The sequence below is a fragment of the Amphiprion ocellaris genome, chromosome 3 (genome assembly GCF_022539595.1).
Source record: "Amphiprion ocellaris isolate individual 3 ecotype Okinawa chromosome 3, ASM2253959v1, whole genome shotgun sequence".
Classification (NCBI taxonomy): domain Eukaryota; kingdom Metazoa; phylum Chordata; class Actinopteri; family Pomacentridae; genus Amphiprion; species Amphiprion ocellaris.
In genome coordinates this window covers 35,971,724-35,999,425 of record NC_072768.1, presented here as the reverse complement: position 1 = coordinate 35,999,425, position 27,702 = coordinate 35,971,724, and the positions used below count along the sequence as shown (strand labels likewise).

At 37.9% G+C, this 27,702-nt stretch overlaps 1 protein-coding gene and 1 non-coding gene across 2 annotated transcripts; one reads left to right on the top strand and one right to left on the bottom strand.

Annotated features, from left to right (window-relative positions):
* Nucleotides 1-277: 277 nt before the first annotated feature.
* On the top strand, nucleotides 278-19,944 carry LOC129347876 (ankyrin repeat domain-containing protein SOWAHC). The gene is made up of 4 exons (XM_055006439.1): nucleotides 278-286; nucleotides 2,303-2,347; nucleotides 5,807-5,929; nucleotides 19,664-19,944. The coding sequence occupies exons 1-4, from the start codon at nucleotides 278-280 to the stop codon at nucleotides 19,826-19,828; spliced, it is 342 nt and encodes a 113-aa protein (XP_054862414.1). The 3' UTR covers nucleotides 19,829-19,944.
* trnar-ucg (transfer RNA arginine (anticodon UCG)) lies at nucleotides 8,286-8,358 on the bottom strand. Its single transcript has one exon. It is a non-coding gene; the product is annotated as a tRNA-Arg (tRNA).
* Nucleotides 19,945-27,702: the final 7,758 nt, after the last annotated feature.

Below are 27,702 nucleotides of genomic sequence, written 5' to 3'. Positions count from 1 at the left end.
GAATCAAGTCAAAGAATAAAGTCAAAACCAGCCCAAAATTGTCTTTTCTTAAGTCTTTCATACTTTTTTAAACACCAACGTAAAACCTGTCAAAAACCTCTTTAAAACCAGTCCATGAACATGTCAAAAACCTTTTTGAAGCCAGTCCAAACCCAGCTTAAAACTAGTCTAAAACCATTCCAAATGCGTGTCAACTCTGTGCTGCATCAGGTTAAAAAACAGCCACAGAAATGAGCAGTTTGTGAGTTTTGACAAAGATCAGAAAACAGCAGCAGACATGGAGTCAGTGAGGAGAGAAATATGTTGTTTAAAAAGACGTCTCTTCAAATTACAGCAGGTGTTTCAGAATAAACAAAAAGCTGACAGTGTTTTCTCACAGCAGATGCCACGATTCGTAGTCTTGAAGGATTTTAACCTGTCCCGATGGGGTTTTTAGCTCCACACTGAGCGTCGTCAGGGAAAATTTACAGTTTTAAAATTCCCACATTCACTGTATATGGATCCAGACTGTACTTTTATTTCCTCCTGGTGGGAAGAAATCGCACAAAGAGCCGACGGAGCGAAGGGATGAGTGAGACAATGAGTGCAACAGCAGACATGAAAGGGATTTATTCATGTATGGAGAGAATGAAAGAATAAACGAGACAATCGAACGGCGCTCATTAACACAGTGAGAGCAGACCTTTCCAATCTGCCACGGCGACTGCAGACGGTAAATAAAGATGTCAGGTTGGAGATGAAAGCAGCCTCAGCCTCCACAAGTCCTCTGAAGTGTGTTTTAGGGAGCCTTTGAGACGTCTAACCGTCTTTTTAGGGATTTAATGGATTCGTTAGATTTTAGCCCTTATCGCTCCTTCGGGGAGCTTCACTCTCAGTCTGCTCCAGTCTTATATAACGTTCACACTGCAAACAATTACACAACAAATTATCCCAAAGATAATTATTAATGCGAGAACACAGACTACTGCACTGTTCATTGTTCCAGGTGGGAGAACAGGTCGGTTTTATCTCATCAGTTCAGACCATAAACAGAACACAGAGAGACGTACACAAGTCAGATTTAGCGAGGAAAAGATATTAAGACTGATCAAATATTGTGAGCTAAAAGATAGAATATTTCAAAGATAAATATTTTGGCATTTTGTTGATGAAAGTTGGAACTAATTAAAAACCTGTATAAAATCAATTCAAAAACCCGTCTGAAGCCTGTCTAAAATTAGCCCATTAACAAGCCAAAACTATTCCAAAAACATGTGTGAAGCCAGTCCAACAAGTCAAAAGCCAGTCCAGAAATCAATCTGAACCTAGTCTGAAACTAGCTGTGACCCAGGACAAAGCCAGTTTAAAACTCAGTCTAAAACCAGTCCAAATACAGGCCTGAAACCAGTCAAAAACTTGTATAAAACCAGTCCAAAAAACAGTGTGAAAGCAGTCTAACAATGAGTCAAAAACCAATCCAGAAATTAGTCTGAAACCAGCCCAAAACCAGTCAGAAACTGGTCTAAAAACAAGTCAAAGATGAGTCCAAAAACTAATCTGAATCATGTTCAAAACCAGTGTGAAACCAGTCCAACGACAAGTCAAATTCCAATCCAGAAATTAGTCTGAAACCAGTCCAAAACCAACCTGAAATCAGGCTAAAACCAGGCTGACTCAAGACAAAAAACAAGTCAAAACAAACATGAAATCAGTCCAAAATTGAGTCAAATACCGTTCCAAATACCAGTCTAAAACCAGTCTATAATCAGTCCAAAACCAATCCAAAAACCTGTATAAAATGAATTCAAAAACCAGTCTGAAGCCAGTTTAAAACCTGCTCAAAAACAAGTCAAAAAACACATTAAAACCAATCTTAAACTGGTCAAAAACCAGTGAAATAGTTGTATGAACTGGACGTAGTCTGAAACTAGCCTTGACCCAGGGCAAAACCAGTTCAAAACCCAGTCTGATACCAGTCCAAATACAGGCCTAAAACCAGTCAAAAACCAGTGTGAAAGCAGTCTAACAATGAGTCTGAAACCAGCCCAAAAGCAGTCAGAAACTGGTCTTAAAAACAAGCCAAAGATGAGTCCAAAAACTAATCTGAAACCAGTCTGAATCATGTTCAGAGCAAGTAAAAACAGGTGTGAAACCAGTCTAACAAGTCAAAATCCAATCCGGACATTATTCTGAAACCAGTTCAAAACCATCATCAGTAAATACATAGACAACTAATCTTGGGAAAAAAATGTTGTAATCTGTGTGAATTGGAGGTAAAAGTCAGGTTTCTGGTGTGTTAATATTCGGTTTGTTTGTTTTTCAGAGTGAAGACGACGACACGAGGAGCGTCGCTGCTTCGTCCGTCATGGTGAGTTCAAGACACCGGAACAAAGTGTTTGTTTGTGTGAATCCTGCAGTGTTTGCTGTCAGCATCCACACAAACTGAAACAGATCCTCTCCCCCCACGCCGTTCCCGTGGCGATATCCCATAATCACTGGCGGGACGCAGCGCCGGCTGCTCATTGGCTGTGACGGCCTCCCACTGCTGTCTGACTGGAAGCAGCAGGAGATGCTGGTGAAACTGGAGCTGCTGGTTAACAGCTAAAAGTTCCAGTTTGGTCGGATTCTGTTGTCAGTATTGATTATTGACTCCACTGATTAATCTGATTGACTTCTGGCAGCTACAGCTTGATCCTCGTTTATCATTAAGCTGATTTACTAGAAGCCATTTAAACTACTTTTGACATTTTGACTCTTTATAGACTAAAAATATTTTATCTGCTGCACAAAATAAAATATATTTTTAACCTTCTTATCTATTTACCAGCCTATTTTGAACTTAAAAATATTCTGTATTCCAAAGTTTTACATTTAAAACATTCATTACGGGTCTCCAGCATTTAGAAACTGCCAGATGCTAACTTCCATATGTTGGTTAATTAGCATAATTAACATAATTAGCATAAATTATCCTCTCTGATATGGACAATATTGGAGTGGTTTTAGGCGTTACTGTTGTTGCTGACTCAATTTAATAGACAATATTTTAAAAATTAAAATAAATATTTCCTGTAACACATTTAAAGTTATCTGAAGCAACATATTAACTTAGCTAGCAAGCTAAGCTACAAGAATTTGTTCCATTAGCAAAATGATCATCACCTTTAGTAAAGAATACAGCACTTAACAGAATAAAAAATAGTATTAGCTTAACATATGAACGTAGCTAGCAAGCTAAGCTACAAAGAGTCACTAGGTTTTCCTTCATCACATTACTATAATGATAATTGCAGTTAGCATCAGCTCATGAACTGGCTAGTTTTAGCTTTTGTAGCAAGCTAGCATTAGCACAAGTCACTTTGCCAACATTTGTTGATGATTATATTACTACAACTCTTAACAGTGTAACTAGTTTATATTAGCCTAAGTCACTTTGCCACCGTTTGTTGATTGATGTGAACGTTGAGACAGTATTTTTCCAACTTTCTTCAGTTCTGCTCATGTTTTTCATGATGTCATTTACCTGAATTACCATCTCATCTGGACGTTTCCTGTAATTGTACCTCTTTAATAATTATTTTTATTATGCTCTAAAGTGCTATGAGGCAAAATGACATATGCTAATATTAGCTAGCAAAGAGTTAAATTAGCCAGCTAATGAGCTAATGTTGTAAATACTAATAAATAAGTACTGTGTCTTAATGTTCACATTAATCACACTGAGCTCTTCTGATTCTGGAATGCAGCTTCACTGTGTTAAACATTTAAATAATAAACTTTTTTTTAACTTAAGCAGCCATTTGAATTATGAAAATGTCCAAAATGATTCAAAATCCACTAATAATCCTCCAAACTACTCCAATATTTTTGCTCATCAGTCACACAGTTTTCTGTTAATAAAGAAATATAGTACAGTTTGATTGAGCTTTCAATGATTTTATCAAAAATTAAGTCACTGTTTGCTACCATAATGAGGAAACGAGAGCAAAAAATTAAATAATTTACTAGTTATCAAAATAAGTTTGTAGTTAACTAATTTATACATAAGGAAGTAATTTTAAAAAAGCAGTTTTATTTGAGTTAATTGTCTTTATGTGTCAGGGATGGTGTACAAAACTGCAGAGTTGTGCTTGTCGCTAAATTCCACCTGCAATTCCCGATATTTTGCATCTTTACGGCTGTTTTATCATTGGTTTGATTATATAAACATCCTTAAAGGAGAACATAAATTAGCCATCAGATTCTGTGTTTAACTTGCATGAACCGGTCCATGTTTGCGTCCTGCTGTATGAGCTGTATGAGCTGCCGGCTGCCTCGGCCTGCTGTCAGGCTGAAGGACAGCCTCCCTCTGTGCCTGCTCAGCCTGTGTAATTAACATGGAGGTATCAGGTAAACAGTGAGGACGGCCCGGCAGGCCTCTGATTAAAGGCCTGGGTGGTGCTTCACAGCGCCCTGCTGGCCAATAAACACCACTAATGGCATCAGGACCCCCGTCAGCCTGCAGCCCGGAGACCCGCTAAAGGACAACGAGGACACCGGCTAATGACGGAAAACACAGACAGGAGAGGGAATATTAGGGAAAAGAAAGCCTGTTTTTTGCATCAAATGTTCACAGCACCTGAAAAAAATCAGATCTGTTATGTTTATGTCATTCAAAACTTAAAACTTTATCACACAACAAGCAGAGAGCTGCTGCACAAACAGTTTCTTCTTCTTCTACACTGTCCTGTGTTCACAATGCTGTGAGCACAAAAACAACGTCAAAGAGACACAAAACAACTGTTAAAAGTCACAAACAACCACAAAGAAGTCCAAAATAACAATAACAGTTACAAGCATACCACAAAGTGACACTAAGCAGTCATAGAACACACAAACTAACCACAAAAACCCAAAACGACCACAAAGCAACACATAACAGCCACACTGATGCAAAAAAAAAGAAAAAGTAATGAAAAACAACCTTAAAGACACAATAAATGATACTAAAGAGACAAATAATAAGCAAAAGAGATGCAAAAAACAAACACAAAGACACAAAACAACCACAAAGTAACACAGAACAGCCACACAGATACAAAACAGCAACATATAGACACAAACAACAATAAAGAGACAAAAATAAACCAAAAGAGATGCAAAAAACAACACAAAGTAACCTCCAAAATTACCACAAAGAGATGCAAAACAACCACACTGATGCAAAAAAACACACAAAGAGAAAGAAAATCACCACAAAGTGATGCAAAGCAAACATAAAGACACAACAAATGATACTAAAGGCTGAAAGAGAACAAACACAATGACCCAAAACAATACAAAACAACCCCAAAGTAATGGAAAATGACCACGGAGACAAAAAAAAAACTACAATAAAGAGACAAAATTAACCAAAAGAAATGCAAAAAACAACACAAAATAGCCAAAATGACCACAAAGAGACACAAAATGGTCACAAAGAGATGCAAAGCAACCAAAAAGAGACTAGAGTGACACAAAAAAGACAGATAGTAACCAAAATAGACACAACAAACAACCATAAATACACAAAGCAACCACAAAGTGACAGAAAACAACAAAGAGAAACAAAAACGACAATAAGATTTTTTTTAAAACTGTTTTTAGCATCAAATCTGAAAGTCTGATCTGTTTGATTCACGTCATTTAAAACTTTCTGTCGCTGCAACAACAAGCTGCTGAAAATGGTAGAAAGCTGCTGCACAAACACACAGTTTCTTCTTCTGTGGTTTTCTGTCGTTCAGCAGCTCAGCCAGTTTAAATGCAGGCTGGATGTTTTCATTGACTTCATCCTCCTCTTCCTCCTCAGTCTCTGTTCCACAGGCTGCAGCTGGATCCTCTGGAGAAGGACTGGATGAGGAGCTGTGCTTCAGGAAACATGGCTGCCCAACGTCAGCTGCTGGCTCAGGAGCCCAGCCTGGTCCTAAAGAAGGTACACATGTGACTCCGAACGGACTTAAAAGCTAATTCATAACCAATTACACAAGATATTTAACCCTTCGAACACCAAAACCCACCAGTGAGTGTGAAATCCATGATATATTTTTTAAAAAATCTCCAAAATTACATCATTTGTCAGAGCCAGAAACTTAAAAACAGAAAGAATAATCCGATTTTCAACTTTCCAATAGTCCTTTAACTAATCGTTTGTGGCATCCAGTTCATCTATAAAATTAAATCTATCAAATTAGGCTCTTGATATTTCATCGAACTCACTTTAATCTACATGTTTTGTTAAAAAAAAAAAAAAAGTCCAAAATTAAAGTGTTTTTTTCACCAGATTCTGGTATAAAAAAATAAATAAAAATAAAAAATTCTGACTCAGCTGAACTGCAGGCAGTGTTTCCAAAGAAAGTCAACAAGAATGGAAAAGAATTAAAGCCTTCTCTTCTTTTTTTATAATATTGGTAACAAATGTGGGCACTTGGTAAAAATGTTGAACATGTTGACTCCAGATTTTCTTAGTTTATGTAAAATAATAATAACAATAATCAAATACATTTACCTTTATTTATTTTTGTTCTGCTTTAAGGCATTAAAACTGTCATACTGCACAGGTGACACTTTTGCTGTGATTAAAATCTCTTTTTGTTGCATCAAAAATTCCTGTACACAGAAAAAACTCAGTTTATACTGAATATCTGACAGAAGTGTGTGAAACTGACTGATATTTCAAAGAATAACCAGATTTTCAACTTTCCAAGAGTCTTTAAACTACTCGTCTGTGGCGTGGAGCTCCATTAAGAGAATGAACCAAATCTAATATTTAAATTAGGATATATCCTCAAAATCACTTCATTGTGCATGTCCTATTTAAAAATTTGCTAAAAATAAAGTGTTTTTCACCAGATTCTGTTAAAAACTAAAAGTTGTGACTGACTCAGCTGAGAAGAAACAAGAATGGAAAATAATTATAAAGCCGTCTTTTTACATTATTGGTAACAAACATACCAATAACATATAACAGCAACAATAATCAAAGGAATTCACCTTTAGTTTTCTTTTTTTTCTGATTTAACCCTTTTAAATTCTGTCGTACTACACTATAAAATCTCTTTAAGAGCACCAAAAATCATTGGAAAAACCCTCAATTTAAGCTGAATATCTGAGATAAATGTGTGAAATTACTGATATTTCACTGTAGCGTGACGTAGATTCATATTAGCTCAGAAAATACATCGGTATTTAGTATTTACTCTTCAATATATCATCAGTGTCCATCTACACACAGATAAGTTGGCAGATATTTGAATGGTGCTTCAGATGGAAATGCTAAATTATTCCAGTGTAGTAAAAAGGTTACAGATGTTGGTCAACAAGTACAGTACTTATCACATCAACAGGGCAAATAATATATATAATAAATATAAAAATGTTGTCTTTTGACTCAAACCCATTTTGTTTCTTTGCTTCTTTTCTGTTTCCACCAGGATTTCATCACTGTGAGTAAAACACAACACTATAGAGGATTAGACTAGTAGAGTTTTAGATGAGTTTTATTCATAAAGTTCATAAAAAAGTTTGTGGCAACCGCAAAATTTTCAAAAAGAATAACCCCACAAGGTTTCCCCTGTAAATAGACAAACTTTGGTTTGTTTTAAAGCAGTAAAAAGCAGATGTTGATGGATCCCAGAGTGTAACTGAGGATACCTCCTTAAATGGAGCCGGTTGGTCAAGGCGGTCGGTCGAATCACGTCCTCATTCTATCGTTGAAACTCGATCAACGGCTTTCCAGAGCCGAGCACTTTCAGAAAACAATTGGCTTAAGGAAATTAAATGTTGAAAGAGCAGTAAACAAGTTAGTAATCTGCTTATTGAAATGAATGAAAGCTGAGGGCAGCGGAGGTGAATGGAGGAGGGATGGAGTAATGATCCTATTAGTCTGGATAAGAAGCTGCTGAGCGTCGGGCGGCAGGTTTTTATAAAGAAGATGATCAGATAAACTGAAATCCCATCAGCAGCAGAGACATGCGCCCTCCAACACACTTTACAACAGGACACTTCTAATACAACTCAGAAAAACTGAGGAGCTAAGTTTCACCAGAAAGATAATCTCAGTTAGCAAAACAAGTTAGCATTAACTTATCAGCTGGCTAGTTTGACCTTTGTAGCAAGCTAGCATTTGCTCAAGTCACTTTGCCAACATTTGTTTATGATAATATTATACTAAATAAACAACACAACAAGAGGCTTAAAGTAGATGCCTTGTATGCATCTAGACTTACACCTACTTGAAAACTGTTGTTTTGGATTGAGCAGTGGTGAAGGACTTAAATAATCACAATCTCCAACCATGAAGGGACTTGAACCCTCAATCTTCTGATCCGAAGTCAGACGCCTTATCCATTAGGCCACATGGTCTTATGTATACATTACTGTTCAAAAGTTTGAGGTCACCCAGACAATTCCGTGTTTTCCATGAAAACTCCTACTTTTATTCATGTACTAACATAACTGCACAAGGGTTTTCTAATCATCAATGAGCCTTTCAACACCATTAGCTAACACAATGTAGCATTAGAACACAGGAGTGATGGTTGCTGGAAATGTTCCTCTGTACCTCTATGGAGATATTCCATTAAAAATCAGCTGTTTCCAGCTAGAATAGTCATTTACTACATTAACAATGTCTAGACTGTATTTCTGATTAATTCAATGTTATCTTCATTTTTAAAAAAAACTGCTTTTCTTTCAAAAATAAGGACTTTTGAATGGTAGTGTATGTAAAAATCTCTAGCTCTAACAGGTCAACACGATATTTGAAAATACTAATATTGCGATATTTAGTTTTTTTTAACATCATATACTGGAAAAAAAGTCTATTTTCAGAACTTGACTTGATTATATAAATAACCTGAAAGAATAGAAATTTCCAGATCAAGTTTGTTTTGCTCCCAATCAGATCCGAATCGTTCGATATTGAGTATCTTCCGATTCCGAACACATATCCGATTACCTTTTTCTTGGTAATACACACTTTTTAAGTATTGTAGATTAGCTGTAGTACCTGGTTGTTCCACCAGGTGGAGCCTCTTAGTGTTTAACACTGTAGCAATCAGATGGGGTAGGCAGTTTCCAGTTAGTAAGCACACAGTTTTATAGGGGTTTAACTAGTACAAACATGAAACTACAAACATGACAATCAAAAAAGATAAAAATACGTAATTTATTTATTGTAGACAAGGGCAAAAATAACTTTTGGAACCATGTTTGAACTCATGTAGTAGAGTTTTAAGATAAGTCTTTATCCATTGTACATTTGGGGAAATTTGCAGTGTTACAGCAGCTAAGGGGAAAGTGCAAAAATGTAGGAAACATTAGTTAAAAATAATTAGAAACATAAAATATGCACATACTGATCCTTCCATATGTGGATATTGAGATATTCCTTTGGATATGGAAGAAAAAAAACAGAATTGCATTAGCACAGATTCCACCACGAGCAGAAAAATACTGATATTGCATATTTTTATATATAGAAAAAATATTTTAGCCTCATGCTAAGCAGTTTTCAAAAACTACAAGAAATGTTTTAAATGACACGTGCATTTTGGCTTTGCAGCTCTTCTGTTATGAGTTTTTAAAGTAAACATTCCATTAGAAAATGCTCTTTGTTAGGAGGTTCAAATGTCCTGTGTCCAGCCTGTGGAGTAAGACGTAGAAAAGTGTTTAAATTTGTGTTATTCCAACCTCATGCTGTTGTAAATGTAGCTTTAATCCCAGTAAGTGCTGCAGATTTAGTGTCACTGCAGGTTTCTACACTAACACGGGTAAATTCTGTCTTTGTTTCTGTTTCCGACGTCGACCTCGTGTGATGTAAACTTCGCCGCTCACAAAGGGGGTAAGTTGTGTTTTCCTGGCGGCCACGTTAACACTAATCATCCAAACACCGGGACTCACAAACACACTGCTGCCTTCTGCCTCAATTAGCTGATATCACAGAGAGCAGCTTCCTCACCTCCGTCATCACAGCAGCCTGGAGGAGTCGGACGTTCAGACGTCTGCTGCCTCTTTGAACAGCGTAAGGATGAGGAGGAGGAGGAGAGTTAATGCAAAATGCTGCTCATGTAAATAAGATTCACACAGACGCCCAGTTTTCTGGCAGGTTTGTCGACTGAAGCTGCAGAAAGGCGGCATTGCTGTGTGAAGCGTGTAGTCCTGCCTTCAAACTGCCCTGACAGCTCTGAGCAGGAAAACACAGACACAATACATACACAAAACCTTAATTTGCACTGTCTCATGTACACAAAACTCCATTTACATTGTGTCATGTTCACAAAACCTCATTTGACAGCATCTCACATCAGCAAAACCTCATTTTACACCGTCTCACATACACAAATCCAACTCATTTTACATTATCCTATGCAAGCAAAACCTAACTTTACACTGTCCTGTGTATACGAAACCACAATGGCCACAAAGATACACAATGAACCTGCAAAGACACACAAAACAACCATAAAGGCAGAGAAAAGCCTGCAAAGATTCCCCAAAAGAGCACAAAACGATAACAAGAAGAAACAAAACAACCCTTCAGAGACACCAAACAAGTATAAAGACACAAAAAAAAACTAGAGACAAATCAACCACAAAAAGATACCAAATGACCACAAAGACACCAAATAACCATAAATAAAACACAAAACAACCACAAAGCGACATAAAAAAAAATACACAGAGGCAAAATAACCACAAAAAGATGAAAATTAACCAAATATGGACAAAAAACAGCCATAATAAGATGCATAAAACAACCACACAGAGACACAAAATAACCACGAACACACAAAACAACCATAAAGAGACACAAAACTGCCACATAGACATAAAAAACAACAATAAAGAGACAGAAAATAACCAAAAGAGACACAAAACAATTACAAACAGATGCAAAACAGTCACACAGATGCAAATGTGCTGTAAGGAGACACAAAATGACCAAAAAGACATATAAAATGACAATAAAGAGACAGAAAATAACCAAAACAGACGCAAACAACTAACCAAACGAACCACAAGGCCTCAAAACATCCATATGGACACACAGAAAACAAACACAGGTCACACAAAGTGACTTCACAGACCCAAAATGACCACAAAGAGACATAAAATGACAATAATAAGACGGAAAATAACCAAAACAGACGCAAACAACTACCACAGGGACACAAAACAACCACAGAGAGACACAACACAACCATAAAAAGACCCTAATGACCACAAGGGCACAAACAGTCACACTGACCAAAAATAACAATAAAGAGATAAAAATGAAACCAAGAGTCACAAAAAACTACCACAAAGAGACAAAACAACCACATAGATAGAAACTAACCACAGAGACACAACAAAACCCCAGAGAGACACAACAAAACCACAAATAGACATAAAACAACCACAAAATGACCACAAAATTCCACAAAACAACCACAAAGACACAAAACAACCACAAAACAACAACAAAACAACCACAAAAGACACAAAACAACCACAAAGAGACACATGACAACCACAAAACAACCACAAAAAGACACAAAACAATAGCAAACAGACACAAGACAACTACAAATAGACACAAAACAATCACAAAAAGACACAAAACAACCACAAAGAGGCACAAAACCACCACAAAACAATATAAAACAACCACAGACACAAAACAACCGCAACAACACAAAATGACAAAAAGACACAAAACAACCACAAAACAACCACAAAAAGACATAAAACAACCACAGAGAGACAACGCAATCATATACGGACCAAAAAATGACCACAGAGACATGAAAAATGACAAAAAACAACCGTTCATCAATCATTTTGTGTCTGTGGATATTTTTTGTCACGTTGTCAGAGTGTCGTGTGTCTTTGAGGTCATATGCATCCCTTAATCTCGGCTTGGCATCTCGTTGTGGCTGTTTTGTGTCTGTTTGTGGCTGTTTTGTGTCTATTTGTGGTCATTTTGTGTCTATTTGTGGTCATTTTGTGTCTGTTTGTGTTAGTTTTGTGTCTCTACCAGTCCAGAGGTCCTGCCCCTGTATATTATAGTGGGGGGCCTCTTCATGTCCAGAGATCTGTTGTTTATTCCTGGTCTAGACTCATCCTCTGGACGCTGCATCGGGATGATGTTTCCGTCAGGCAGCGTGTGGTTGCAGCAGCTCAGACTGTGGGGATGTAATGATATTGTAATTACATGGTAATTAATATTTGAGCAAACACTGAGCCTGCAGGGAGGCGACTCGGCTCCTCGGCAGATGGGAGGGACTGATAATTTCTTCACACAATCGTTCGCTTGAACGTTGGAGTGGAGCCTCTGTTTTCCCTCCACTGCCGCTGCTGCCGTTCCTTATTTTTTCTGAAGCCCCGATTTCACGGTTTTACAGTGAGGATGTGGAAAATTAGTCAACAGGGGACGGAGCGCGATTGTCCTCATTTCTGTGGCTCTGTTTACGTGTGATTTTTCCTTTATTCTCTTTGAGATGCGCCTCCTCAAGTCCCAGCATATGTTCTTCAGATTCATTGTTAAGTCAAAGTGTGATTCCACACCCAATAAAAGAGACGGCGTTTCAGAGCGGCACATATGGTGGTGCTGTTGCAGGCTGGCTTTGAAAACTCCCCGCCGATGCCAGAAGTAGAATTTCACACGGCATTATGGGACTCTAAGCTTCCTATTCAGGAGCTTTTAGCAAAAAAAAAAAGACCCCTCCATATGGCCTCGCCTACTGCGCTGCTCGCTGTTGTTCCCCCCCTATTAGCTGCATGGACCTCCCCATGCAGAAATAACAACATCAATGGTGTAACCCTCGCGCCACTTGAGAGTATTACACTCCTTTTCATGCTTCACTTGATCAAAACGGAAGCAGTGAGATTTACGGCCGTTTGATGTGCTTTTTGCCTGCTGCCTTCAGACGAGCAGCGCTAACTCATCCTGCCTGTCAGTCCTCCGCCACCAAAGGCCCGACAGATGCCCGGCGCTCCGAGGCCGACTGTCGGTGGCCAGTTGGCGGTTTGTGCCGGGTCACTGTCAGCTCTCCCCCCGGATCTGTCAGAGGACGACGGCTGCAAGAGGCTGACGGAGGCCTGAGCTTCCTGCTGAGGCAGACAGGTGTCCATCATGTCTGTGGAAATGTAACACGGAGCTGCTGTGGCCTGTTTCTACTCGGCTTGTTAAACATTTTTAGGCAACACTTAAAGCACCAGACGGCACAACAAACAACAAACACACAGAGTAACCTGTAAGACATTTCTGGCATCTGTTGTTGTATATATTATATGAAACAAATTCCACGACAAAAACGGACACTTTCTCTGGAAAATGTTTCATAAATTAGCGGTAATTACAATACAGACCCACTACTATTCGAAAAATCTAATCAAAGCACAGTATGTGTACTATGTGTAGTCTGTGTGTTGCTGCAGGCTACAGTTACTGCATTCTGGGTTGTAATTCCTGAACTTCAGGATGCCTACTGCACTCTAAACACCACTAAAGTTATAAACAGCACTAACTGCAGAGCCAAAGTTACCAAAGAAGCTAACTGTACAGCTAAAGTCATAGAAAGAAGCTATCTACACAGTTTAGGTCATAGAGTGAAACTACACTGCTAAAGATATAGAAAGAAGCTAACTAAACAGCCTAAGCTATAGCTATAACAGAGCTAACTGAAGAGCCAAGGTTTTCAAAAGAAGCTAGCTACACAGCTATAGTCATAGAAAGAAGCTAGCTACACAGTTTAGGTCATAGAGAGAAGAAAATTTCACTGCTAAAGATCTAAATAGAGCTAACTATGGAGCCAAAGTTATCAAAGAAGCTAACTGCCCAGCTAAAGTCATAGAAATGAGCTAGCTACATAGCCTAAGCTATCGTAAGAAGCTAACTACACTGCTAAAATCTTAAACAGTGCTAATTTCAGAGCCAAAGTTATCAAAAGAAGCTAGCCACACAATTAAAGTTAGAGGAAAACAGTAGCTAAAAACACAGATAAAGTCATAGAATGTAGCTAACTATACAGTTTACGTCATAGAAAGATTACTACACAACTAAATAATAGTAAAACAGCTACCTACACAGCTAAAGTCGGAAACAGACAGGTGACTACACAGCTAAAGCAGCAGAAAGAAGCTAAATACACTGCTAAATTTAGCTTGAGCTAGCCCCAGCTAGATAGCTAAGTTTAGTTATTTATTTTCCCATATTTGTAATAAAAAAAACTCCATTATAATGAAGAGAATGGTCTGTTACATCAGTTTGATATGCCACATAATTAAATATGGTAGTAGCCAAATCTTTCCATGATAGTTACAGAAAAACACAGCTCCTCTCCTAAAGGTAGCTAGTTTAGCTTAGCAGTAGCTCTGATCTAATTTCTGATTCCAGTAAATGTCTAGTGATTTGGTGGGGAAGCTGCCCTCAAATCTCATAACTACACATATTAAACTGTAAATTAATGTAAAGTATTTGTTTCAGAATGGTACTGGGACAGATTGAAACACACAATGAAGCTCTGGACTTTAAATAGTTAGCAAGAATATATTTTTCTAAAAATAACATCAAGCATTTTATGCAATTTTTTTTAGCTTTTGTGCCATTTCTTTCTGTTTCACAATTCACTGTATTTGCAGTTAAGTTTAAGTTAAACTTATATTTTAAGCTTCTGAATAATCACAATAGATGCAAAACAACTGCAACGAGATGCAAAACCAAATGCAAAAATACTAAACTACAGATGCAAATTGAGTATATTCATGAAAGGACTTTGGTCCAGACGTTCTGCAAGTATTTTGCACTTTGCAAACAATCAATTGGAGTGCCTCTATTAAACAGCTAAAATGACCAAAACGCATCATGTTAGAGAGGGAATTTTAACAATCTGGCTATCCAAATGTTTTCTTAGCTCTATAAATCATAAGTGAATGTTAATAAACCGCTAATACATACATTAATTATTGGCGTTTATATAAACAGTGCCTTATTAGAAAGTCCCAGTGAGGCGACCTCTGTGTGAAGCCTCAGCATCAGTAGCAGCTTGTAATATCAGTGCTGTCAGGGTGAGTGTGTTTGTGTGTGTGACTCAGGTGGACGCCCAAACAATCTCACCGAGTGTCGGAAGAGGCCGGCAGGCGAGGCCGGGTTCAGTTAGCACCTTCTAATGAAAACTGCAGCCGCCTGTCCAGGCTCAGCGGTCAGTCTGCATCAAACACGAGGACGCCGCCAAAATAAACCACCATTAACCATCCTGTGGACAGCGACAGGTTTTTTCCCCCTCGTCTCCCCCCGATGGCGGCGCCCTGCTCGATTTTCACGCTCCCGGTTGTTGGCTGAATGAGGAACATCAGTGCGGCGTAATTAAATGGGCGGAAAACAGCAGAAAACAATGTTTGGCTTGTTTAATTCAGTTTACAGCAGCAACACGAGGGAGGGGGTCCAAACAGGAGGACGAGACGCTGACGGAGGAGCAGGAAGGTGGACGTCAGGACCAGGATTTATCTGCTGTCCAAATCAGTCCAAACTCTCAGAGGAATGATGCATTTTTAGCCCCATTTTTCACAGTTACAGCATCCTGTTGTGGACGTTTCAGGGAGTTATGAGGGTAAAGACTTCAAATTAATTACTGCACAATTAAACTTGTCATAGCTGTGTTCAGATTTTTCCCTGAAACTATTGCAGCAGCAGCAGGAAATAAATCTTCTTAATCATGCTGCCTTATAAACAAAAGTGTTTCATTTATGTTTTTGGATTTAGAATGCCTTAAATATCTGTGAGAGAAAATAATATCAGGCTGTAAATCCAACTGCTGGCGAACTGCATTCTGCAATTGAGGAAAATGGATTATAACTAAAACAGTCCTTGTATTTTTCTGTTAATCCTCATGTGGGATTAAATCCTGGCTGCAAAGAGACACAAAACAGTCACACACACAAAATGACCACAATGACAAGCAAAATGACCAATAGACAAGCAAAATGATTATAAAAGATGCAAAATCCCCGCAAAGAGAGGTAAAACAACAGCAAGCTGACACAAAACAGCCATAAGAATATACAGAAAGACCACAAGGAGATGCAAAACAATCTTTGAGACACAAAAACACTCCAAGAAGAGAAAAAAACAACTGTAAAAAGACACAAAACAACCACAAAAAGAAACCATCTGAAGCAAACCACAAAACAACCATAAAAAGACACAAAACTACCACAAACAGATGCAGAAAAGCCACAAAAAAACAAAAAATAATCAACAGAAATGCAATAAACATCCACAAAGACACAAAACAACCACAGGGAGACACAACACAACGACGTATGGACCAAAAAATTACTAGAGACATGAAAAATAACCCTAAATAGATGCAAAACCACCACAAAGAGAAGCAAACAACCACGAGTAGACATGAAACAACCGTAGAGTCAAAAAAATAACCAAAAGAAATATAATAAACATCCTCAAAGACACAAAATAGCCTCAGAGAAACACAACACAATAGCATATAGATCCAAAAATTACCACAGAGACACAAAAAATTACCCTAAATAGCTGCAAAGCCACCACAAACAGAAGCAAACCAGCCACAAAGAGATGCAAAACAAACACAAGGAGACACAAAATAGCTCTGAAGAGACACAAAACAACCATAAGCAGATGCAGAACAAGCATAAAAAGACAAAAAATAACAAAAACAAATGCAGTAGACATCCACAAAGACACAACAACCACAAGAGATGCAACACAACCACATAAGGTCCAAAAAATAAACAAAAAATAACCATAAAAAAATGTAAAACCACCACAAAGAGATGCAAAACAACCTGATAGCAACCACTAAGAGATAAGTGCCAGATTTTTAATCCCACATTTGACCTGTTTTCACCTGGTGAGAGTTCAGAGGTGTTATTTAGATGAATCAGACGGGATACAGACCGTTACTGTGGCTCTCTGTGTGCCGGATGGAGGCGATGCTAATCTTTAAAGGCTGATTATGATGTTTGCTCGCCTTAAATCCAGTCCAGATGTGGCCTGAAGAGGGTCCACGGTGTGAATGGATGAATGTGTGAGGAGACACCACCTGCTGTGACCGGAGGACGGCAGCGTCCTGGTGTTACAGCAAATACGGTCCTGATGCAAACAAACAAACTCTAGAACCTGTAGCACCATCATACACTCCAGACATTTAGATTATTAAGATACTGCCATGTCCTTCTGTTCATCGTTACTTTGTTCACTCTCATTACCCTTGAATCAACCAACCAGCTGTAAACATGAAAACAGCTTATTTCACATTAAAACCTGTACTTCAGTGCTGCATCTTGCTATCTTCCTTGTGATTGGGTTAAATTATATTAATTCAGACTTTTGGAATGAGGTTTTCACTGTTTTGCTGAAGTCTAATATTGCTTGTTTTCCTCTCTTTGGCTCTTCGAAAACTTTGGACACATCCAGTTTGTAAGTTTGACCCTGGTGTGTTTGTGTCCTAGTGTCAGTAAAGAGTGTTAGCGCTGTAGCTTTGTTGATGCCAAGCTTCACAGTCAGTCCCATGCTTCACAGTGACTGCATAATCCTAACAGTGAAGCACAGAGGTGGGATTGAGCTGATATCCCCTGTAACCAACACCTTTTCCACTCATGCAGCCTCATATCAGCACCTCTGTGCTTCACTGTCAGGACTATGCATTCACTGTGGTAGTCGAAGGTCCAGCTAAACATGCTTGATTCCGTCTAAGCTGAACAAATTTATCGTAGTTTTTCTGAGCAAAGTATGTGCTCAAAATATTCAGAAGGCTTCTTTTTAAGTTCTTTAGTAACATTTCATCTTGTAGTTTTGTGCTAAAAAGCAAGTAAGGTTTAGTTTAGTTTTTTTTTAACCATCCATAGAGGTTGATGTTCTTATGTGTACTTCTCACTGTCCTTGCTTCCCCATCTGTTTTTCAGACCTAAATTGTGAAGGCAGTTCACTGTTTGTGGTGTCATTTGAGAAGGACAACCACTGCAGTTCTGATTAGTGGTACTATGACTCGGTTTATACCTCCTGATTACTGACGCAACTGGGTTTCCGCTGACTTTTAGTTTCTCGTCGATCTCTATGGGTTCGTTTCCTTCTTTGTGAAGTCTCACAATCAGATTTTTCAGTTCCTCTGACAAGTCTTTTCATGGGGAGCCATGATGAAGCATGCAGATGGGCCCATATGGTCCAAAACCCATAATGTTTAGGTGTTCACATCTCCTTCTATAACCATGTTTATGCAATCAGGCTCATTTAAAATCACAGGTGTATTCATTTTTGTTGAATCAAGTTTTTACTTTGGGGCCTATTTTTACTCTTCCAAGGAATGGCGGAGTTATGTGACAATCGGCGTACGTTTGCCTGACTGTCTGTCTGTTAGCAGCATTACTCAAAAATGGACAAACGGATTTAGATGAAATTTTCAGGGAAGGTCAGAAATGACACAAGGACCAAGTGATTAGATTTTGGCAGTGATGTGGCTTGTAGTCTGGATCCACGGATTTGTTAAAGATTTCTGTATCATTGTGAGATAGCAGCACGGCATCACTGTAACTATGACAAGTGAACACAACATCAGATGCCTGCTGACGATCACATGATTGTGAAAATGATACGACTGAGCAATTTTGACAGAGTACTGCCCTCTAAATGTAGCCTTTCTGAAATGTGTGTTTTTGACTGTTCATCAGAAGAACACTTGTCAACTTAGAAATTATGCAGTTATTCATAGGTGATATAATTTGAACCATTTAGGTGATACTTCTCCTGTAGAACGAACTACAGCATTGTGTTAAAGATCATTAAAACATTGTTTGTTGGCACATTTTTATACTTTTAAACAGTTCAGAGATGTAAATGAACGAAACATTAGAAAATGTTTCATATCTTTTCCCCTTCAGCTTCGTGTAAATGAACTCCTCGCATCCTCATGTCCTTCACACGGCGCCGCTTATTCGGATTGATTGGAACACATTAACAAACACGATTAGCAACACGTTTTAATACAGCACAATGGCGATGGGATAACCGTCCTTGAATGTGGCTCTTTAGCAGAGAATTAACTCCCATTGGGTTGAATTAAAGCTCACATTATTGCAGAGCCGTTTGTGCGTCTGTCTGCAGCTCGCAGCCAAATCTGTTTAAACTAATTAACCATGAATTCACTTCAAAGCGGGACTTTATTCAAATGAGCCGCGTTTCTCTCTCTGAAACAAGACTGCAGAGATATTTGAACACATCTGCCTCGTCCATGGCAGATACGTTTAATGCTGGACTCAGTCTGAAGGAATATTCGACTCCTCTTTGAGCTGCAGAAGCAAATATTCAAATGTAGAAGCAGTGACAGGAAAGAGATCTGCAAATATTTGATAGTCAATTGTTTCACCAAAATTCAAGACTTTGAAAAGAGCACGTTTGTTGTTTTTGACAGTTTTTTTTTTTTTTTTTTAGACAAGATGCCTTTTTTTAAGCACGTGTCCTTTTTTCTGACGTTTTACGCACCAAATGATTGACTAATAGAGAAAATACACACCAACTGATTCTGTTTATGCTCTTTAAAGTTGATCTCTTGTAAAAAAGAAAGCATATTTTCCACCTCTAGTGCAGATAGAGTGTGTCAGTTGTGTGTGTTTGTGCTTCAGGTGTAATATTTCCATATGTTTTCAGACGGCGCTTCACTGGGCAGCCAAGCAGGGCCGGCAGGAGGCCGTGGACATGATGCTTCGCTCCGGAGCCGACGTCAACGTCAGATCGGTGAGCGTTTGTGTATCAGCAGCCTCATGCACTTTAATAACCAAACAGCCTCGGCTCTGCAGCACAGATCGTCCCTAATATTCACCTTAAAGGAACAGTTTCACTTTTTCAGAAGCTGCCGTTCCTTGAGCGAGATGGTGACACTGAAAATGGGATTTTAAATGTGACGCTTCTTGTCATTGATCTCCTGTTAGAACCAGATATCCATGTTATTTATGGTCAAAGTTCCAAAACCTAATGTGAACATATGTATAAATGCAGATCAACAAACTCAGACTTGTTTTAGCTCACTGTTTACTTTCATTTTCACTCGCTGTTTGTCTACATATTGACACTGTTTACTTTCGTATCTATTTTTATTTACTTTTGTGTTCAGTCACTGCCTTTCAGTTGCGGTTTTCTGTTTACATTTACTTTCTGTTGTTTCATCTACTGTTGTTTTCATTCACTGTTTTAAATTTCACTGGCTGTTTACATTCTTTCCTAATTGCTGCTTTTTTGTCGACTACAGTTCCTCTTTGTTTTTAGCTTATGTTATCTTTCATTTTTAGTTGCTGTTTTGTTTTCAGACTCTGTTTTCTTCCGTCTTTAGTTGCTGTTTTTTCACATTTTGGTGTCTGTCTTCTTTTGTTTTCAGCCACTATTTTCTTTCATTTTTGGTCACAGTTTACTTTCATTTTCAGTTTTTTATTTACTTAGATGTTTGGTCGCTGTTTTTAGTTGCTGATCTCTTTCGTTTTCAATCTATAGTTAACATATACTTTCTGTCAGTTAGTTTTGTTTTCAGTCACTGTTTTGTAAAATTCGTATTCACTCCCTGCTTGCCTTCATATTGACTGTTTACTTTTGTATCTTTTTTTTATTTACTTTTGTGTTCGGTCGCTATTTATAGTTGCGGTTTTCTTTTGTTTTTGGTTGCTGTTCAATTTGATTTTCTATTTGCGTTTACTTTGTGTCGCAATTTGATGTTGTTTTCAGTCAATTTTTTTTCTTTCATTCACGGTTTGTTTTAATTTTCACTGGCTGTTTACTTTCTTTTTCAATTGCTGCTTTTGTTGTCGATTGCACTTCACATTTGTTTTTAGTTGCTGTATTCTTTCATTTTTAGCTGCTGTTTTGGACGCTCTTTACGTATGTTTTTGGTTGCTGTCTTCTTTTCTTTTCAGCCACTACTTTCTTTCATTTTTGGTCACTATTTACTTTCCGTTTCCGTTGCAGTTTTTTCTGTCATTTTTGCTAGCAGTTTATTTTTGTTTTTGACTGCTCTCTTCCTTTGTATCCAGCTGCAATTTCCTAAATTTCTGGTCACTGCTTACCTTGGTTTGGTTGCTGTTTATTTCCTTGTTCACCCGCTGTTTACTTTCACTATCAGTTGCTGTTTTCTTTCGTTTTTAGTCACTGGTTGAATTTATTCATGAACAAAGACAACCACTACAGCGCAAGAAACAACAATTTAGAAAAAAATTCTAAATACAGCACAAAAATGACCCTATCAGCTTCATCTATGACGGTTTTACCTAACATCATCCCACTACTCTACACAGATGTACTGCGCTCTCTCTCCTTCACATCCTCTGAAGCCTGCAGGGGCTCTTTGATTATCCAATTATATCATTGGCTCTCTCCTTTAACCCTGAGGTTATGTACAGTGGACTCCCCATGAGGCCTTTCCCCTCCAATTACCCCGTCGGCGTGTGAAGTTCACGGCGTTAACCTGCCGACACGCAGCAAACACCTCCTGAGAGTTCAGCCGTAATCCTCCTGCTGCAGCTCACACACTCATTTCAGCATCCATGCAGTTAATTTGATTTAAATATTAGTGATTAAGTTACTTTATATTGTACTGCTGAGCCTCTCACAGCGTGTTTGGTTTCCTCTTAAAGAAAGATGGAGGAGGAAGGAGATTACAAGGTTTTCAAATTCTTCTACCAGCCTTCAGAACTGCAGGAGCTGCAGGGTGACTTATGGCTGTAAGATCTTTGGCTCATTTCAGAACCAGCAATTACATGAACAATGGCAACACAGTGTCTGCATTTCCTCAAAAGCACATTCAAAAACACATTCTAAATTTACGCTCCCAAAAAAAGTCTACTTTTTTAAATGATTTTCAGCAGGTTGTCAAGAGGGATAATATAAAGACTGATTTAGTGATGAAGAGTTATATAACATTAAAATCATGTTTCACCAGAAAACAGAGCTGTTTTCACAACATAAAGGAGTCTCCTCGGTTCTATAGACAAGCTCCCAAACTACTAAAACTATGACTCAGTAAAAAAATATGTCCTCATGTGGAGGAAAACAAATATCCACATAGGGTTAAGCACAGTTTTAATACAAACCTTTAGTAAATTTTTATGTCAGTCAATTATAAATTTTTCGCTATTGTCAAATGTAATTGCAGTAAATAGTTAACCAGCTAAAAGCATCGATAACTAGTGAATGCTGTTAACCAAAATTAATGGATAAACGGCTGAAAAAGCTAGCATTTTAACTAAAATTTTTTTTAAGTTGTTTAGCTAGTTAGCTAAAAGTAATAAACAGGTGAAATAGTTTGCATTTTGTTAGCTAAACACATACTTGAAGTAGTTAGCGTAAAGTAAATGACAAACAGCGGAAATAGTCAGCAATTTAAGTATGTAAAAGCACAGGTATCTTGTTGAACTAGTTAGCAAAAAGCAAAGAACAAACAGTTGAAACACAGCTTTTTAGCTAACTAGCTAAAAGCATCGATAACTCCCTTAATTAGTTAAATGTAATAGATAGGTAGTTGAAATGGTTAGCAAGTTAACAAGCTCAAAACAAAGACCAAAAAGCTGAAACAGTTAGCATCTGAACTAGCTAAAAGCACAGATAACTATTTGAAGTTGTTTTGTAAATGTAATGGACAAACAGCTGAAATAGTTAGCATTTTGACAAATATTCCAAGTAGATAGCTAAAAGTAATGAAATGACACCTGAAATTGTTAACATTTTAATTAGCTAAAAGCACGGACAACTAGTTGAAGAAGTACGCCAAAAGTAACAAACAGAAATAGGGTTTTAACTAGCTGAAAGCACAGAAAACTTGCTGAAGTAGTTAGCTTACACAAATGAATTTACAGTGGAAAGAGCTAGCATTGAACTAGCTTAGAGCATAGAAACCCTGTTAGCTAAAAGTAAGGTATAAACCAGTTAGTTGGTTAAAAACTAGTTGACGTAGCGAACTAAAAGCAATGAATAAACATAAAATAATTAGCATTTTAACTAGCTAAAAGCACAGATATCTAGCGAATGCAGTTAACCAAAATTAATGCATAAACAGCTGAAATAGTTAGCATTTTAGCTAAAAGTTTAGTAAAATTGTTTAGCTAGTGAGCTACAAGTAATAAATAGCTGAAATAAGTTGCATTTTTGTTGAGTAAACACATACTTGAAGTAGTTAGTTTAAAGTACATGATGAACAGCAGAAATATTCAGCAATTTAATTACATAAAATCACAGGTATCTAGTTGAAGTAGTTAGCAAAAAGCAAAGACCAGTTCAGATAGTTAGCATTTTAACTAACTAGTTACTTAAAAACTAGCTGACGTAGCTAGCTAAAAGTAATGGATAAACATGAAATAATTTGCATTTTAACTAGCTAAAAGTACAGTTAACTAGTTAGCTACAAAATATAACAGATAAAAGAAGCTGAAATATCCAAGGTTGCTATGTGATCACTGTACAAAAGCAAACTTGGCCACAGAAGTTGAAACACTAAAAATGTAATCTATGAAAAATTATTAAATTACGACTTTTATATAATTACTGTTTAGCTTAGAATGAGCTCATTAGTTAAAAGACATTTCAGTGCTGCTGCTACAGACACACACACACAAAAAATCACATATCTATAAAAGAAACAGATTATTCACAGTTCATTCACTTCAGAAATGGTCTCAGCACTCGTTTGTTTCTTTTCTTTCACAGTCGATAAAAATGAAAATGTGCTGTTTAACACTCACGCACACACAGAGCAGCAGTGTGCGGTGGATTGATTCGAAAAGGCCAATGTTGTGATTACTTAATGGCTTCCCAGACAGCCGTGGGCCTGGAGAATTCAATTTAGCATCTGCCTCTCTAAGTGTTAATCTGCTCTGGTCCCGGCTGCCTCTGTTGATGATGTGCACACAGGAGATAATGTTTAAGCCCCACCAGAGCAAAGCAGAGCAGACAAGTCACTTATTGGCTCCATAATTACATAATTAACTTTTTGTCTCTAATCGTTAAGGAGGTAATGGCTCTGATAAAAAGACCCTCAGCTCGAGCAGCCAGCAAATCAAAGATCAATAATCCATAGAATGGCATTAAGAGGAGAGAAATAGCTCAGGTTTCAGTTAACGCTTTGGACTCGCTGGAGGGGTTTCAATGCTTTTGTAATGGATTTTCCTGCAGTCGGTGAGTTTTTCTCCACCGCAGCTATGCAGTGCTTTAAATACTCACCTGAACATTGGTTTCTTGGAGAGAAAAGATAAAGACGAACTGCAGATTTAAATTGTGCAGCATTAGTTTTCTCAGCACCGTTAAGTCAGACCCAAAGAGTTTAAAAATTAAATCTCACTTTGTAAAAGAAATAACAAATGTGTGAGATGCAGCAGCTTGTGATACGAAACACATTCGATATGTGAGATTTAAAATACGATGGGTTGTCCGCACTGTAAGAACTCTTCTGAATCCCATCAGACTGTTAATATATACATATTAATATATAAAATAATGGATCTTTTAATTGGATAAATGTATTATTATTACAGTATACAACAGAAGTGAGTGCACCCCTGGGCTATAAATGATAAATAAATATCAAGTGATCAAAAATAAATCACCTTTCAGTAACTTCAGTAATTCTAAGTTGGACAGTAGAGTATCTCCTCCAATGAACAATCAAAAACAAAATCTTTAAAGGTCTATATTGAATTTTATGCCCCAAAGTAGAAACTGAGTGCAACAATAGTGAATACACCTGGGATCACTAAAACTAAATTGAGTCTACCTGTGATTTTCATTCAGTCTAACTGCATGAGCGTGGTTATAAAACGACCTGAACTTTCTCAGTTTTGTACGTACTGAATATGTTTGTCTGCATGTATTCATCATGGCTCGACGTGATAAAGAATAGAGGGAGGAGCTGAAAAATCTGATTGTGAGACTTCACAATAATGGGAAATTATGCAAAAAGACCAGTGACCAACTTAAAATCAATGGAAACATAAAAAAATTAGCCATGAATACCCGAACTTTCTCGTTTTGAACCTATCGATTGTATCTATCTGCATGTCTACATCATGGCTCATATGGAAAAGAACTCTGACGGAGGAGCTAAAAAATAAGAGTTTCTGTGACAGCTCAGACAGTGTAACGACAGTTTAAAACATCAATATCTATAGACAGGTCAAAAAACCCACCGTTGCTTCCTGTTTGGTACAAAATGTCCAGATGAACCTTTGCTGAACAACATGAAAAGAAGCCGGATAATTGTTGGAGAACATTCTTTGATGAGATAAATTTCTTCAACTCAGAGGGAGTTCAGCATGTTTGGTGTGATCCTGACCAGGACCACTACACTGGATGCCATCCAAGATTAAAATTACTCTCTTGCTATTTGGGACAAAACTGCAAGTTGAAAGTTTTATCAAGAGCATGAAAAAAATGTCTGACACGTGTTGGGAGCACTTTTAGATGAGATCAAGAGAAATTTGTTTAGCTCAGATGGGGGACTAAGTCAAGACTACCACAGTGGATGCATAGTCCTGACAGTGAAAAATGGAGGTGGAATAGTGATGATATGGGGCTGCCAAATCATCACTATTCCGCTTTCGTTTTTCACTCTAAGGACTATGCATTAGAGGTGGGCGGATCGATCCAAATGTCGATAATATCGATACCAGCGTTGGTATTGATATTGAATGATACCAGTGTAATGATATTGACACTTTAGTTTCAGTTTCTGTCCTGTATGTCTAATTGAAAATGATTAAAAAGATGATTAAAAGATCATATTCAACATTACAGAAGTAACTCTGTGCAAAAAAATTATGTAAAAATGCATCTTAAAAGAGCATTTCCTATTTCAGTGCCAGACATCTCACACAAATATTGACCAAACTGTCAAAAATGAACACTGTTTAAGGAGGTTTTCCACGTTGTGATTTCATCGGCACCCCAGATTCTTCCTTGTCTGGCCCACAGAAAACCTAGCCAGGAATTAGTCTGATTCTTAGACCCTGTGACCATTTATAGCCCCATCTTCATTCCAGATCTGGACCATATACAGCACCTAACCTTTGTTCTAAACCTACCGACTGCTGAAAAAGTTAGTCTCGAGTATCGGTATGGATATCTGCGATACTGGCCTTATATTTAGTTGGTATCGGATCGATACCAAAACTTGCAGTATCGCACACCACTATTATGGATCCACCATGGTAGTCCTGACTGCTACCTAGAGTTTTCTCAGAAAAAATAAGATAAATTCATTCAGCTCAGATGGGATCAAGCATGTTTAGCTGGACTTTTGACTACCACTGTGAATGCATAGTCCTGACAGTGAAGAACGGAGGTGGAATAGTGATGATATGGGGCTGCATGAGTGCAAAAGGTGTTGGGGAAATGACATTTATAGATGAATGTCTGTTATTACACCAAAATACTGGCTGACAAGATGACTCCCAGTGTGCAGAAGCTTGAAAAAGAGGAATATTCCAGCAGGAGAACCATCCGAAGTACAAAATCACGCAGGAATTGCTATAGAAGAGAAGTAAAAACTATGACCTGGACCAGCATGTCACCTGAATTGTGGGGCTGTGTTTTTAATATAGCAAATCTAAGCTGTTGATTTTTAATTTTACATCATAGCAAATATCTTACTGATAATACAGTGTGGAATCATTTGGCATTTCAGTAATATTGCACCTTTTTAGTGTACTGTAAATATGATGCTGAAATACAGTCAAGAAAAATGTTATTTTCGCCTTTCAGGGCTAAATTCCACTTCATAAAGTCAAAATGTTTTCCCAGAGCTCATGTTTCTTCATTTCAAAGTAATAATTTCTGTGTTTTCTCTCTTTTTCTTCCCTCTTCGCCCTCCTCTCCACCACAACAGCATGTAAGTGAGTTTCTGATTCCAGAAATCCGCACAAAGACGAGCTTTCGTAGCAAACTCCCTTTAGATGTCATGGTATTTAAGCAAATAGAGCTCGGACAAATATTGACTTGAGTGAAATGACCTCCGGCGGTGGTGTGAAATGAGTTTGCTGCTTCTGTCTTTGATCTCCGGTGTTTAACTCTGCATTTCTGTGACCTCTCCATGCTGCTCGCTGAAGGGGGTAAGTCATGTTGTAATGCACCTTCAAATCTACACAAATGTGGCGAAACATGAAGGAAGACACGCAGTTTTCAGAGAATCGAGGCAAAACGTCTTCGAGCAAGAAGACAAATCTCATTTCTCAGCGAATCACTTTCACCACACTTTAAAATAACATTGGTTTTTATCACAAAGAGCTGCAGGGATCCTCAGGCTGATTCATTTACTTACAGACTGTGGACGTTTGTATATTAGGCAGCAGTTACATGTTGCAGGTAGAAACTTCAGGAGATTCTTCTGGTTGATGTTCTGAAGTCGTTTTTTTCATATTTAATCTTGTCGATTGAACAAATCCCAGTGAAATCATGGTTTCCAGCTGCTGCTCCGTCGATGTTTGCATGGCAACTGTAAATCATAGTGAGGATTATTGTGTTTCTTAAATCCAAGCCTGAAAGAAAACATACACAAATCCAAAGACCCTGCAGCTGCTGGACCAAAGAGAGAAATGTTAAAGACACGTCTTCAAATCAGAACATCCCAAAGCCGACACCATGTTGTTGTGGTTGTTGTGGTTGTTGTGTTTCTCTTTGGTGTCCTTTTATGTCTCTTTGTGGTTGTTTTGTGTTCTTTT